General features: G+C 27.3%; 1 protein-coding gene across 1 annotated transcript; it reads left to right on the top strand.

Annotated features, from left to right (window-relative positions):
* Positions 1 to 14,206: 14,206 nt before the first annotated feature.
* On the top strand, positions 14,207 to 15,205 carry LOC105435086 (protein FANTASTIC FOUR 3). The gene has a single exon (XM_011654457.1). It carries the CDS (start codon positions 14,207 to 14,209, stop codon positions 15,203 to 15,205), a length of 999 nt encoding a protein of 332 aa, XP_011652759.1.
* The last annotated feature ends 2,085 nt before the right edge of the window (positions 15,206 to 17,290 follow it).

Raw genomic sequence — 17,290 nt, 5'->3', positions numbered from 1 at the left:
TTCTTTCTCTTTACTTGAACTGATATGGAAAAACAAAAAGAAAAAATTGTAAAAACTGACAACCCTTTTGTTTTTTTGGAAATTAAACCTTGTGAGCACTACTTTTCAAGTTTTGTTATAAAGTTTTAAAAAACCAAGCTTAAGAAATATTCAACTCACTTTTTTAGAATCAGTTAAGAAATTAAAGTGTTTTGTTTTTAATTTAATAAAGGTGAGAAGTGTATTTAAAAAGTTGGAAAGGAACAAGTATAAATTTCAGAAAAATGAAACTGTTATCTAATAACCCTTATCTCAAGTTTAGTGTGTCCATGCACTCTCCCAAGTGAGAATTAGCAATTGAAATATACTTGGCTTGGAAGTACTTTTACAGGTCAACTTCAACAACAAACAACAAACAAAGAGAGTCGAAGGAGCAAAGAGGGCCCAAGACAAGATACTTGCACCAACCTCTCACTTTTAATTATATATAATAAGTTAAACTATATGACGTATCTTACAAAATTTCAACCATCCCTAATTTTAAAATTTGTTTTCTTTACTCAATTTAATATTTCACTTTTCAAATTTTGGGATGATCCAACATAATTTCAACACAATTAATACTAAGTTAAATAGATTATAAAGAAATTCCTAAAAAAATAAGTATGATTATCTTCATGTTATTTGCATAAATTGACCCGAGCACTCGTTAGTATATATATATATAAACAAAAAGATACTATAAATATTTAAAAAGCTGTTAATTGATTTAAAGAAGAAAGTTCGGATGAGAAGGGGAGAAAAAGTAGTTTTGAAAAAGCTTACGTTAGCGGATTCTCCACCAGCTTCTAAAGAGATTCCCGGAAAAGTATGTCAACCAATTGTATACTTTTATATTAATTACTAAATGATTATTTATAAAGTTTAGGGAAACTAACATCAACTTAATTAAGAATTATAGTTAATTAATACATATAAAAAGGGAAATTAAGCCTATGGAAACTCCAAAGGACAAACCTGTCTCTTTCTCCTAACCTACTTTTATCCCTTCCTCTTCCTATAGGAACATGGAATCTACTTCTCTGTCTTCTGTTTCCCACTCTCTCCCTCTTTTCTTCTACTTCCACTCTTTTTTCTCCCATCATAAATTAAAATAAACCCCTCCCTTTCCCACCTGTTTTAGTTATCTATTACCTCATATAATTAAATTTATCCTCACTTATTAGTTTAAGCTCTTTTCATCCATTACTAATTTACTAGGGTGTTATTTCATAGCCATTTATATCCAAAGATGATGTAATAACTCTCCAATTAAATTTACTTTTACTAATTAGTTTAAGTTTTTTTTCAGTAAATTAGTAACTTAAGATCACATCTTCTCAAAAATTATATTTGATTTCTCACCCTTTCTTATCCATAATTTTTATCTTTTCCATCCATTTTAAAAAAACAAAAGAAAATTGTAAACATCTTTTAAAAATTTATTTTATTTTGAGAACACTTATTTATATATATCATAGACACCAAACACTATGAATAGCTAAGTTAGAAACATTAATTTTTATCCAATTCTAAAAAATAATGAGTTTTTTGAAAAAAAACATATATCTCTTTTAGTTTTCAACGGTAGACTTAATTAGTTTGGTAAACATAACCCAATGAATTAAAGTAGTGTTTATAGACATAATCTTAAAAAACACAAATAATTATCGTGAGAGGCCGTCGTAAATGGTCATCACATCAAGTGTTAACTAACTAGATACCACTTTAAAGAATTTATCTTGAAATCAAGCCAATGACCTAACAACACATATAAATAGAATATATATATATATGTGGCAAATATTCATTCATTTTCAATTAATCTACATTTAATCTTCGATTGATTACTATATAAAGTGGGTATAGAGTAGTATATCGTGTCCTTACCCATATATGTACCATTATAGGCCATGGACCTTTTTTTTTCTTTTTTCTTTTTTTTGATAAAGTTGTAAAGAAGTGTTTATAACCCATACACATAGAAAATATGTAAACATATAAAAATAATTATTGCAAAGAAAGAGTATATAGTACAAAGTCAGAAGAATGAATGGCTAGATGCAGAAAGCTATGGCCTCACTCTACACCTTTTTACATTATATTTGTTTTCTTTATTATTTCTCAATCTCCTTTGAAGATCACCCTTTGATGCTTAGTCAACATTCTCTCTAAAAGTAACCATTAATTTACCACCCACATTCTTCTGTTTATATATATACATATATATAATTGAAGTTTTATATACAAGTCATATCATTAGAGTTTGTTTGATTATTTTCTAATGATAAATTAGTTGGGCACATGGCTGACTTATTCTATTTGTGGAATGATTCTATTGAAAATTGTTAGGAATTCAATTGTAAGTGGTACAATTAATTGGGTATGTTATAGAATAATGAGTTGGACTAATTAATTAAACCATCAATAATAAATTAACTATTAACTTTTAATTTTAAACGATGGGTAAAAAAAAAAAAATGATATAGTTGGACTCTGCTAGTATAACATATAAACTAATAATATTTAATAAAAAAAAATAGAATTTTTTTAGATATTATATTAAATTTATCTTTACAAATAAGTTTAAACTTTTAAGTCAGTATGGATGGTTTATTCGAAACATATTATTATTTTTTCTTCCATTAATATTGATTTTCACAAAATTAGTCTTTTTTTTCATAATTCATGCCACGAAATAAAAATGTGGGAAACTATGTTAAATTTTCCTTTACCCGTTTTTTTAAATTTTGTATTGAACAACCCTAAATACTTATTCCTATTATAATATACCTCATTTTACCATTGATTTTGTTGCATTTTATCGGTTAAATAATGCCCAACCTAAAGACATTTGTAATTATGAATTGTCAAAAAGGAAAAAGACATTTGTAATAATAAAAAGTGTATGATTATTATACCATATTAGCAACGAGCAGTTAGTTGAGGTGACAATTAAGATTCAATTTCTTATTTCCAATTGGGTTAAATCAAAAGGTTTACTTTCATTTTTTCAGAATGTGATTGGTATAATTTTGCCCTCAATTTTAGGAAACATTATTGATGGTGTTTAAACATGTTTAATTTGTAATTATGCATCACCAACGTAAATTTAGATCAATTATATATACATTTAATCTTCGATTATAATTTTAACCTAGTGCTCTTTTTAATACGCTACTTGTTTAGATTCTTTTTTATTGTTATGTTTTGAACAAAACCTAATGATAATATATCATTTCAAAATCATATACAAACTCCACGTGTCACTTAAATTATGCTTAATTTCACATTTAAAATTCAAATATTCATTTATATATCTTCATAAATAATCAAAAGCTTAACTTTTCTTTTTGGTATTTATATATATAGTGTTTTTTTAAATCAAGGTATTTAGGATAGGATTAGGGTGATTATGTAATCATCTAGCTATTACTATATTATTCAACATTAAATTATGAAATAGGTGCATTTGTGCATGGATTGCGTATGATTCCATTATATATATATATATATATATATTGGTTAATGTTAGGAGTTGAAAAGGTAAAAGAAAAAAAAGAATTAAAAATGATAGTGAGAGAGAAAGGGAAGATTTTTGTAAAGAAATAAATAATATTGAAAGTGTGTGGGAGCAACATGGCGAAAAAGGAGAGCTTTTTAAGGTGAAATTAAAAAAATAATAATAATAAGGTTATATATTAAAAGAATTAATGTGAGACATGAACTGGATTCTTTGTCCTTCATACACTAAACTATTAGCTTAAATTTGATTACCTAAGCCTTAATTTACCCTTTGGCTTTCACGTTAAGGCCAAGCTATTAGCCATATGACGCATGCATTCACCCTTTACAAAATAAAATATATATATATTTATATTCTCCATTAATAATTACAATAAATAAATAAATAATACCAATCGAATAAAAATTTCCTGTTTTTCCTTTTTCTTTCTTGTACGAATTAAAATATCTGCTTTTTTTTAGTACGAATAAAAATATGAGTTGACAATTGACATATTGATACCTTTGCAAATTGAGGATCAGCTTCATATCAACGCCTTCGGAATCAATTAATTAATTTTTTCCATAATATTCTAATTAATATGTACTAACAAAACAACATTATTAATTGTCTCCTTGGATTACTATGGATACCTACTCACTTAATTAATTATGCAAATGTGAATTATATTTTAAATTTCATTACAAATTAAAGCTTATGTAACATTAGTTATTCTGTTCAAATTTATAATAACACAAATAATTAAAATTATTTTTTAAACTTTCAATTTAAATTTTATTGACACAAAATTCAGATTTCATTTAGTTTCAAACATTAGAAAAGTTGATTGGTTAGATATTTTAACTAATTGTATGCCTCCATATTGATTTTTCTTTGGAATATGCATCCATAAAACATGATATTTAATCTATTTGGTTTTTCTTTAAAATACTAATAAATAATAAACACAAAGAGTTAGTAGCTAACTTTAAAACTGTTTATAGAATTTATCACTAATACTCTTTTTAAACTTATAAATGAATTTAAAGAAACTATGTATAGGAATGACATGGAAAACTATTCATTCTCAATAGTACTTAGCATATAAAATTGTTCGATGAAAGATAAAGACGTGAACCGTATATCAATATAGTTATATACTAATCACAGTATAAGACATCACATAATAAACAAAAATAACATAATTTCTGAATCAATTTTTTCTTTTTGGTTAGAAATGAGCTATTATCCCCTTTCAAATTTATATATGGAATAAAACTATAACTACTCCAACCATAATTAAAAGTCACAAACAACATAAATTAAATTAATACTTTATGATGCTTAACATTTTCCTAAATTTTTCCAACAAAAAACACCTGCAAAATCAACCAATTAACTTAGAACTTTTCATAACTTATAAATTAATTTGTAAATTAAATACTATTTTTTTCATCTTTACAAAATTTGCCTTTTTTTTAATGTTTATTCACATGAAGTCATCAACCATTAGACAAAAATAAATGAATTTAAGCAAACTCATGGTAACTCAAATTGCATTTTTTTGTAGCCACATTTTCATATATATGCTGCCGTCAGTTTCCACAATGCTCTAAGAAATCCAAAATTAATGTCAAATCCAATTATTTTTTAACATCATTCATCACAATTGTCTTACTCCATCTCAATAATTCTTCCAATTTAAATTATAATAAACTTTAATCAATCAAAATATTTCTTAAATATAACAAAATATTATTGTCTATATACATGAATCTTAATAAATTAAACTCAATAATAATTTATCTTAACCGGTTGTAATTTCATTGATAAATTTTGATATTTTATCGTATTTATAAATATATTTTTTTAAAGTTTGTTGTTTAAAGTAATTTATTTTATTATCATTATTATTTTTGTTAATGTGAGATAGTGGGAAGGGGCAAATAACATACCTTTACGTGTATGATCGCATGAGCTTTCAAAATCTTAAAGTTGGGTATTTATGTGATATTTTTTTCAATTATTAATTCGCTTCTCAATCTAATTGATTTGAAGCTTCATTAATTAATTACTTATTTTATACTTGAAAATCACCATCCAATCACTATCCTACGTTACACTTTTGTTTGGGTTTTGTTTTAATACTAAAAATTATTGAATATCTTTTAGTAATTTTGAATCAATTAAAATAAAATAAAACTTATATTTCCTATCTATCCATCCAATTAAAATTAAATTATAACAAGTGGACACATTTTTAGTCTTTAAAATTTTAAAATGTCTTTTCTACATATCTAAGTTTATTAACAGAAAAAAAAGCGAAAACAAAATTTAAATTATATCGTAACAAAAAAAATCATAAAACATAGGCGTAAGCAACAAAATATAATTATAATTTTTAAACATGTTGCCTTGTTAAAAAAAAAAAAGGCAAAGATTTATTTTATTAATTTAAATAATTTATGTTGCTATTATAAAAAAAATCCAGTTTATCTATATTTTCTTCAATATTTATGTAGAATTAGAACCTCCACATTTACATTAACCTTTAAACTTTGAGTGTCACTAACTTCTCCATTTATTGAAATTTCACATTAAAGTGTGATATATTATATTATATTATCATCATATTTTTTATAGTCTAATGTATTCCCTAAAATTGTAGAAAGGAAGGAATATTAAACTTAATTATTTAAAACAAAGAAAAAGAAATTGAATCTAAAAGATCCAATTGTTTGGGTGTAGGGCATGCAGAGGTGGCACCAGAGCACAAGTATTTATAATTTGGTATGGTATTTGTATTGGAACTCACCAACCTAGCGTAGCTATAAATATTCCTTAAATAAAAACCAATTTTTTAAATTTATTTTTCGTAATAGAGAAATAAAAAAGAAAAGAAAAGGGAAGGGAAGTGGGTGCATATAGATAGCACTTGAGGAGCCAAAAATTGACCAAGTGGGTGGGCGTAGTCAGCAGTTGGTGGTGCGGAGCCACTCTGAAACCGCTCATCTTTCATCTTCTGACGCAAAAGCCACTCCCACATCATTAGAACCTTTTGCTTGACCGACTGTCGGAGATTAATATTCATTTTCACGTTTTCTTTTTTTATATTTAATATTATATCATTAGAACCTATATGATTGTGTATGATTTTGTTTTGTTTCCAGTGCTTTTTATTGAACCACTTCCATGATATTATGCATTTTTGTCCACATTGTTTTTTTCTTTTTCATCTCTTTTAACAGAGATTTTAATTATTTCTCCTATGAATTGATGAATGTTATTGCATCTTTTAAGAATTTGTTTTCAACCAGATTGACGATATCACTTTATTGTTTGCTTCTACTCTCTTAGTTTACTTTTTAAAATGAGAGTTGAGTGTTTTTTATAAAACATTTTAGGATGAGAGCAAGTACTTTTATGTTTCTCAAAGTATACACAGTTATAAAACCAAATGGTTACAATTTCCAAGAGTAAAAAGGGAACAATGGCTACAAATTAAATAATATATATAGTCTTAATTGTATAAGTTGCAATTTCAGACTAGCTATCTAATTGTGTAGTTATAAATAATGAAAACCTTTACCAATATATAATTACAAATGCCTTATATGTAATTGGTTGAGTTTGTTAACCTAATTTAAAACATTTTAATCCTTGAAGTCGAGGAAGTTTGATTCCACGCTATTTAAATTTGTAAAAAAAGAAAAAAAAATCTGTATATAAACCCTAAACTTGAAAATTAATTGTTCCAAAAAATCAAACATATAAAATAAAACATCCAAAATTTAACTAAAATAATATTCAAACCGAGGTCACTACCAAAATGAAACCACAAAAACCCTAACCCTAAATTATGAGTGTTTTCAAAGGCCAAGACAAAGTTTTTAAAACTAAAAACAAACAGTTTTTTAAAATTTGTTTTTATTTTATAGGATTTGATTAAGAATTGAAGTATTTAGTTAGAAAAATGAAACCCATGATAAAATCATTTAAAGATATATAATCAAATGAGTATTATCATATAAATCCAAAATAATTTCATTTGAATATTAAAAAAAATTGAAATTTAAACCTAGCTAATTCACTTAATTACATTCAAATTAAAGCTAACGTAACCCACATGGGGGGTTTAAGCTCAACAACTTGCTAGGGCATCCCACAACTCTAAACTCAGAAAAGAAACCAATTAATAAACTAAACTTTGAATAAAGAAAAGAAAAAAAAGGACAAAGTTACAAACAATTGATCTTCACAGTATACAACACAAATGCACTCGAGGGTTTCCTTGCATGGCAATATTCTTTTTGCATTCTTAGAAAGCTTAAGTGAAAAGTCCCTGTAATTAATATGCAAACACCTGATCTCTTAATAAGTAGTTTTGGCATATTATGTTCTTTCTCTAAAAGTAGTTTTAAGGTTAGCTATTATTATTTTTATTATTAATGTCAGAAGTAAATAAAGGTATAATTAAGTGGAGTGAAGAAGAAGGGTTATGATCAGAAACCCTAAGCCCTCAGCTGGATCACACATTAAATTTCCCTTTTTCCATCTAACTATATGCTTCACACATTACATCATTTTCCGTACGATTTTATACCTTATGTGTTGTATATATTTATATGTACATTTTAGTGCCTTCACACATGGATTCCTGGATTCCTCTGTAACCCTAACTCATAATTTCGAATGTATGCTCTAGAATTTTGACCTGACTCAAAAGTATGTGTTTATTAGTTTTTTTTTTTCTAAAGCTTCGACCTTAGGATATGGAATATTTATTGGCTTTTGATATAGTAATTGATTTTTTTTACGTGATTTTAAATACGTAAGCTAAGGCTTTTTATCATTTGGATCTAACTAATAAATAATTCTAAGAGGCCGTTTGTTTTTTGAAAATGTAGGTAACCAGTACGTCTTAAATACCGAAAATTATAGATGTCTGCATCCCTAGGTTACCATGTTGGTTTCAGAAATATTTTTGTCAATATGAATTTCTTTTTAAATTAATAAAACTTATAATTTGTTTTTTTAACAAAATAATATATCATTATTTAAGATTTTTTATAAATATAATTTTAATTTTAATATCTTATTAAAAATAATAAGGTTTAAAGTATAACAAAACAATGTTATATATATATATATAATATATATATATATATATATATATATAAAAGAATGTCATTAATCTCAGAATCCCCCAAAACTATCTAGATGTTCTCCGTTCGTGCATTCTAGGATGTCGAAGAATCTTCAGATGTCACGGTATCTTATAATACTACAAAACAAACACAATAATCTAAATGTTAACTCTATAAAAATCTAGAATGTCCGTGAAACAAATGACTCCTAAAAACATATGAATATATGAATTATATCTAAACCCTCAATCTAAAGGATGAAACTCTTTCTCGTTCTCGTTTACAGATTTGCATCATGCATGGAGGAATTATATCAATATACTTAAGTCTTATTTATAACTATTTGAAATATTTTTAAAACCCTATAACTTTTCCTTGAAATTCTTATATTTGTTTTAACGTCCACTTTCTATTCATAAAATGATTAGATTTTAAAAACTATTTGTAATGTTTTTAGAGTTTGAATTCAAATGTTTTCTTTAATAAAAGTAAAAACAAAGCCTAAATGAGGAGAAAACGCAAACATACGTTGCAAAAAATTGAAGAGTAAAATATCATTATGATTTTTTTACTTTTTTACCTTTTTTTTTCTTTTCATTTTAACCTTATAATTAAATGTCTAAATTTAAGCTTCTATACTTCAAATAAACTTTAAAATAGTTATTGCACAATTCATTATTTGTTTTTCATAAAAAAAAAAAAAAAAAAGTTTTGGTTTCTATAAATTTTGAAAAATTATTTTTAGTATAAAAAATAAAAATATTGTCATTATTGAACTAATTTTAATTAAAAATAATAATTTTGAAGAATTAAGTTTAAGAATTATTTTGTTTCATAAAAAGGTAAGATTTATTTAGAATACATAACTAATTAAACTTAAACCATTAAAAAGTAGATGAAGGTACTCTCTTTTTTTCTAATTATTATTATTTTGAAAGGAGGTGAAGGGTACTAAAATTCTTTAACCTATCCTTTGTCATTTATTGTACATTTTCTCATCCACTAAATGGATTTTAATTAACAAAGTTATGCCGTACGGTGCAATTTCTCTCTTTCCATTTCTTAAAAAGAAATCAAATGCCCTACAATGGCATTGGTATTTAGTTACCATTTGAATTTTGCTCTCTCTATTTTTCTAGTCCAATTTATTTATTTTCTTGAGTCTTTGCGTACGTTTTAGAGATTCAACTTTCTATCTCGCAATTATCATATTAGAAAAAATAATGAAAATTTGGATATTTGTTTATTGCAAGAAAAGTTTAAATGGGTGAGTGAAATTTTAATTGAATAATGAAAAAGAAAGGAATCCTATGTGTTACACAAGGAATCTATAAGCTTTCCCAAATCCTATAAAATGGAACCATATAGCATAGAGGACGATTCAAATTCCAACACTTACAATAAAAATAAATTAAAGTTTGGTATACTCTATATCTCACCTATATCCCTTTTAATATATTTGTTGTCGTCTCTCAATACACTTAATTATTGCACATTTCATATTCTTCTACGAACGGTTCAAAGTTCATTAGATTTAAACGATGGTTTCTCTCATAACCATTAGATTTTTTTTTTTTTTCATATATTCAAAATTGATTACAAAAGTGAGAATAATTATCAATCTACACATAGTTTGTGCTGGAATGTCTTAAATCTATTATGTAATGCTTCAAACGACTAAGAACAAACATAAGTTAATCGATTATTAACTTTTATATTTTACATTTTATATATTATATTATTTACTTGTCGATTTGATAACTGTTGGATTAATGGAATAAGATTTTTAAGAACTCATTCTTCTTTGCCCACAATTCTTGAACTATAAAAAAGTGAGAATCACGTTGGACCAATTAGGTTAAATGATTTGTGGAGAAAATATTAAGAATGAGAGAAATTTTTTGTATATTTCCCCACGTCACACCACAAGGCACAATCCCCTTGAAGAATCTATGGTATCCGGAAGCAACGGAGACAAATAAAGGCTGTTTGAGTGACATTGCTTAACCCTAGATTTCAATTTTCACCTAACATAATCATTTATCTAAAGGAAAAGCTAAATTAGTTAACCTACCATTCAATTCTCTAATTATGAGTTTGGAAAAGAAAAAAGTTAAATTGTAAATTGTAAATTTTAACCAACTTTGGACAACATCTTCAACCTCATGATCCTTGTATCATGGTTTTTAAAAATTCAATCAAAATTTTGATATAAAATAATAACGAATATGCCTATAAAGACAGGAACAACCCTTTGGGTTTGGTTTAAACTCAAAATAAGCAATATCATAATAATATATATAAAAAGAAAGAGAAAATTGAAGAAAAGAAGAGTTAAAAGCAGTAAATTAGAAGAGTATTGAAAGGAAGTAGGGAGTATTTGTGCATATTATGTCAAAGAAAATCTGTAATTGTATCCCGAAAAAGGAAAAAGAGTTGATGGGAATAAAATGAAAAGGAAATAAAAAAAAAAAATGAAGAAAAGGAATAATGGGTATTTAAGCAAATGAAGTTTCAAAGGGGGTGGGCTGACATTCTTGTGGTTCTTTTTAAATGTTGATTCCCCATTTGGACAGAAGCAAAAGGAAAGTGGGTGTGTTGACTCTTTAAACCCATATGAATCATACTCACCAATTAAATAATTTAAGTGTAGGAGAAACATATAAATTAATTTAATAATTTGGATAAAATCTAAATAAATGGTATGAAGAGAGAATTAAGGGAAGGGAAATCACTGTCAACAAATATTTGAGAGAATCTTTTTGTTTCCTGGCCTTTTTGTTCTTTTTCCTTTGGAAGTTTATGAAGAGAAGAAAAAAAGCTGGTAATTTTTGGACCAACATGCCCTCTTTTCTTTCTTCTCTCTCAACATTTTTATGCCCACACATCTTTGTATTTTTTGTTTTTAGGTTTTTTCCACAATCAACCCCTCCATTTTCCCTCTTCCCCACAACAAAATTTCAAAAATCAATCGACTCCAACCGATTAGGAGCGGACGGTTTTTGTGAGTGGATGACGTTCTAATCTTATCGTTTTCGTCTTACAAAACAATGTTTCTTTCTTTTACATACATATACAAAATTTTCATGACTATGCCATAGTTGTAATATATTATTTACTTCAATTTAGACGTTTGAAATTTTTATAAAAAGAAAATATTTTAGTAGGATAAGAAACAATTTGGTTTTGTCCTTAAATTACACCAATACAATTTTCTATGTCTCTAATTTAGGGTGATTTATGTTTCTAAAAATACAATTTTAGGTCGTTTTCACTTAGTATGAGCTATTTGATTTGGTATCTTACTCCCTCTTTTCAAAGGATATGTAAGTATACTAAACTAGTACTCATGCATTCATTTAACCTTAATTTGACTTTTATTTAGGAGAAACTTTTCTCCAAATTTTGATAGTGTGGCTAAGTGTTACTTCACCCTATTCTTCCACACTCTTATCCCTTCCAATTTGGTCACAATCTAAGTTTAGATCTTGAACTTTTTTTCATCAAAAGTGTCGTTATTATCTTCAAATTTTTATGTAAATCTTGTATTTATTTTGGTCATTGGAACTTTGAAGAATATCGGATAACGAGTGATTAATCTTTCATTGATTTATAATAGATAACATTGAATTTTATGTTTGAATACTACACTTTCGTTGTTTGTTTCTGTATGTTCAAATATTAAATAAATACACTTTCATAGCTTTATTTTTAGTACCGTCTCAAAATATTTTATATCAATGGAAATAGTTGTTATCACTTATATATCCAAGATCATCTTTTTATCTAATCGACATGATGCATTATAAAATCTATATATTTAATTACATTAGCTTTTGAGATCTAACACAAAGTATAGTTTATAATCTATATGTTATAAAATCACTCGTAGTTTTATTAAGGAGAATCCAATCTTCCTAGATAAATATTTGACATAGATTTATTTTAATTTTTAACTCCAAACTTTAGTTGTATACATATTTTCTTAATTATTACTAAATGTATAAAAAAAAGTGTTAACAGAATAAAAAAGTAATTCGGGAAATAATTGTGACCAAAACTCTAATTATCTAAAAAGAACTCTAAATTTGAAGAAATAGTAAAAAATAATAAACCTTCTCTCTGTGGAAACAAAATTCTAATATTTTCTAAGAACCAATGATTAAATAACTTAAAATTCATAAAGGAAGAAAGTCAGATATGAAATCAACCACAAAAAGATACAATACAACCAATAAAAACTGAAAAATCCCAACAATGTTTTTTTTATAGAAAAATTATTATTATTTATTATTATATTTGTTTATTTATTTGGCTGAAATGTCACAATAAAAAAAACAATATCCATTTAAAAAAATAATTTTGTCCAACCTCAAAGGAAAAAAAAAAAGTACCACAGCTGACCACACAATCCTTTTGAAAAGAAGAGAAAGATACAATACAACCAATAAAAAGATGTAAAATTCCCACAAACTTATTTAAATTGAGGGCTGAATTTGACATCATATATATTGTAATCTAAACTTAAATTAATTTCCTAAATATATTAATAGAAAGTGAGTTTTTATTAACTTATATATTTTTAGAAAAACTAATATGGTAAGAGACTCTAACATGGAATAAACATTAACTTTTGCTTTTTTTTTTAGTACAGCCAATTAAGAGGGAGATTAAACTTTCTATCTCAAAAAGTCAATTTATAATATGTGATTTGATTGTCCATTTGGTTATTTTGAAAATTGTTTACAAGTTAATGAAGCGTTTTTCAAATGCTTTTATACAAAATATAATTTTTTTTTAAAGTTTATTTTAAATAGTTTCTATTGAAAAAATTTTAAAGAAAAAACCAAAATTTTATTATGTTTCTCTAAATGATGTGATAATTAATATTATTTTTAACTTTAAGATCTTCAAACTCATGGAAACTCACTTCTTGGTCAATTAATATTTGTGTTATATAAAATTGTGTAAATTTGTTTTGGTTTACTTTTTTTTTATGGAAGACTCGAACATGTGACTTGGTAAAAGCTACTCATTCTACGTCAATTGAGCTATAAATAGGAGTTTCAAACATCTAACATAATCAAAGGTATATAATTTATAAATATTTACAAATATAGTAATCAAACTTAAAGTATTAACAAATACAACACACGATAATCTGCAAGTATAACAAAATTTAAATAAAAAGTTAAGAGTTTATAAGTTATAAATCATATTACTAATCATTAATAGAAGACTATTAACCATAGGGGTCAGTTGTGATACAGCCAATTGTATTAGATTTGTAATGTAAGGTAGTATTTGTGCATACGGAGGATTATAATATAATTCAAGTGGAATGAACATAGGCCCCCACCACTCTTACCTCACTCCTCACTACCTCTTCCTTGCCACTTTTTTGGACTACAAATTCACACCCTTCTCCCCCACATCTTCTTCACTTATCCCCTCTCTTTCAATTCTCTCTTCCTTCTCTCACAACAAACCCTAATCCCAAGATTTCCAACCTACCTTACCTTCATACTCTCCAACAATGGCGACAATGGTCTGTCGTGGCCCTCAACCCTGCGTCGATTCTCAATTCATCGAAACAACTTGGCCTCGAATCAAATTACATCCTCATCCTCATCCCCCTCCTTCTCTTCATTTCGCTCTCAATTCCTGTTTCCTCGATCTCGATAATTCTTCCAATTCCCTCCCCCAATGCCACCAACTTAACCAGATTCTTCTCAATCACAACGCTATTAACTCTCTTCCTCCTCCTCCTTCTCCTCCTCCTCCCTCCGATGACGATGACGTCTCCAAGAAATCCGTTAAATCCGCAATGGCGTCTAAGGAATTACAATCTGATTATGTTCATCCACTCGTTAAACGCTCTCGCTCTGCTCTGAGTGATGAGAGTCTTGCACTCTGTACGGAGAATTTAGGGAATGAGACTGGAGATGATTTCGTTGAGGATGTTGTTTTTTCCGATCTGATAAACGAACGGTCTTCGATGAGGAAGCGAGTGAAATCGAAAAGAAATCAAGGTAATAACAAAGTTTTTCCACCGCCTCTGACTACAATCGCTGGTGTTGATTCGATTCGTGTACGGTCATATCGTGAAGACGGACGGTTAATAATGGAGGCGGTGAAAACTCCGGCGAGACTTTCGTATTTCCACGTTGAACGAAGCCATGGACGGCTTCGATTGAGCATTTTGAAAAGTAGCACTTCAAGTTCCAGATTTGACTGTGGAGAAGAAAGTACGGAGAAGCAAAAGGTAAGAGAAAAAGAAAAGGAAGAAGAAGAAGAAGTAAGAAGAAACGACGACGTTGAAGTGGTGGGGGAGAAAGGTAATTATGAGGAAGATTTGGGGGGGAAAGTGGAAGAAAATGGAAATCTTGGAGGGGCGGAAATCGAAATAGAAAAGGTTGAAAGACCATGCAGGTGCAACGAGGCGGGTGAAAATAATAATATTGACGAAATTAAAAACAACAATGAAATGTTGGTATTGACTCGGGAGCCCCTCTCCATTTGGGTCTCTTCTTAATTAATTATAATTAAAACTATTATTAACGATTTTTAATTTTTGGATGATATTTATTTAATCCGGCTTCTCTTTGTAATCCCTTTTATTAATCCATTTCTCACTAATTTCACCTCCCTCTTACTCCTATTTTATACCTTTTTATATATGAAAACTACAACAACACATGTTTATCCATGGTGATTAACTTTAGATCAATCAATTTTATAAGAACTTGTTCAAAGTGATATTTTCAATATAGAAATTCCAACATGTGCCTTGCATCATATTGATAACTTATAATAAAATTCAACGTTATATCAATAATCTAACCGTATTGATATAGTTTCAAGAGATATTTTCTTATAACACAATATTTATAAAATGTCCGGATGTGTTATGGTTAAATTGAAATGAATAAAATACAGTTTTTATTTCTTTAGAGTAGTACAAGTGTAACCCATAAAAGTAAGAAAATGGTGGTGGGAGATGCAAACGTAAGCTGAATTAATTAAGAGGTAGGAACCAATCTCGTCTGTTTTAGTAATTAGACATTTTAGGTTAAAGAAAAAGGCAAAATAATACCTGACCTAATTTCAGATATATTCTTGTAAAAAATGTTTATTTACAAATTTTGTACTTCAACTTTTGTCTTTTTTGTCTTATAAATTCTTAAAATTTTAAAAATATAAATGGTCTTTATGCTTTCAACAATTTTGTTTCTGGGCTTTAAAAACCTTAAAAACTTCCTGAATATGTTATCAATTTTTTAAAATAATTAAACGAAACTTTAAAATAAATAAAAAATATAAATCAAATGGCCGTTACCAAACAAGAATTTAATATCATATAATTAGACACAAATTACAATTTACACTTAATAGATTTTATTAGTTAAGAAATAGTCTGGACATACCAATGATCTATTAAACATGCAATTTTAAAAAATTGACCAAAACACAAAGTTTAAGGAAAAGTACTTGGTTATCACAAAATCATAATCCTATTATATAATTCTATTATATATTGGAAATGCATTTCAAATACCATTAAATTTATTCGAGGGTAACCTCGTTAAATTATATTTCAAAATTGTATGTTTATAGTTGAAGATAAATTTAATATTATATTGCATCTCATAAAAAAAATGTTAAAAGGTTTAAAAACAAAACTTTAGAAGGCACTACTTCTAATAATGTCACGTTAAACTTTGATGAACCTAAAACTTGGATTAAAGACTAAAGTGGTAATTCAATTGAGTGTAATACAAGGGAGGGAAAAAATGATGAAGAAGAAGGACAGAAAATCCAAGAAAAGACCGTACAGATTGTGTGTGCAAGTAGATGTGTGTCAGAGTGAAAGAAGAACACAGGGGGTACTACACATGTGTACTAATAATAATAACAATCCATTTTTTTCATTTGCTTTCTTTCTACTGCCCTAAGGCTAATACGTGAGGGTGGGACTGTGGATAGGGATATGTAAAAATAAAAATCGATATATTGGGGAATAGGGAAATTAAAGGGGGCACATGCAAATTGGTGCTATGCCCTAGTCGTTTTTGCTTTGTAACAACGACTTAAAAGTGCAAGTTGGAGTACGGTTTCACTCAGACAACCACATGCACCCTTCTTCATTTTTCTCACCGAGGTGGAGCTTCTTCTGCCTTTCATAATGCCCCCTCTAACCCTTTTTTCTCTTTAAGTATCTACATAATATGTCATATATGTACTGTATGTGTATGTAGTCGATACAGTGATTATGATGTTTTACGTGTGTATGTACGTAAAAGCTAATTTCTCTTCTTTTTTTCTCTTTTTTTCTTTTGGTATCTTTGAGAATGATTGTTGGTTGTCCACGTACTGGATGTACCTACCATTGCTTTTTTTTTGGGGGGTCAATATCAACTCTGTAGTACATTTAATGATAAACCTAATCCGAGGTTGGATTTTTCTCTTTCTATATTTTTAGAACTCTTAAAATTGAAAACAATTATTTTTTCTATTTGTAATAAAATACATTACACCAATATGATAATAATAGTAATAATTTTTGTCACTTTGTTTCAAAATATCCTTATTCTTTCAAAATGTAATATAAGGTATCAGT

This window comes from Cucumis sativus, chromosome 3 (assembly GCF_000004075.3).
Source record: "Cucumis sativus cultivar 9930 chromosome 3, Cucumber_9930_V3, whole genome shotgun sequence".
NCBI lineage: Eukaryota > Viridiplantae > Streptophyta > Magnoliopsida > Cucurbitales > Cucurbitaceae > Cucumis > Cucumis sativus.
Note: the sequence above shows the minus strand (reverse complement) of the source record. Positions and strands in the feature narration are given on the sequence as shown.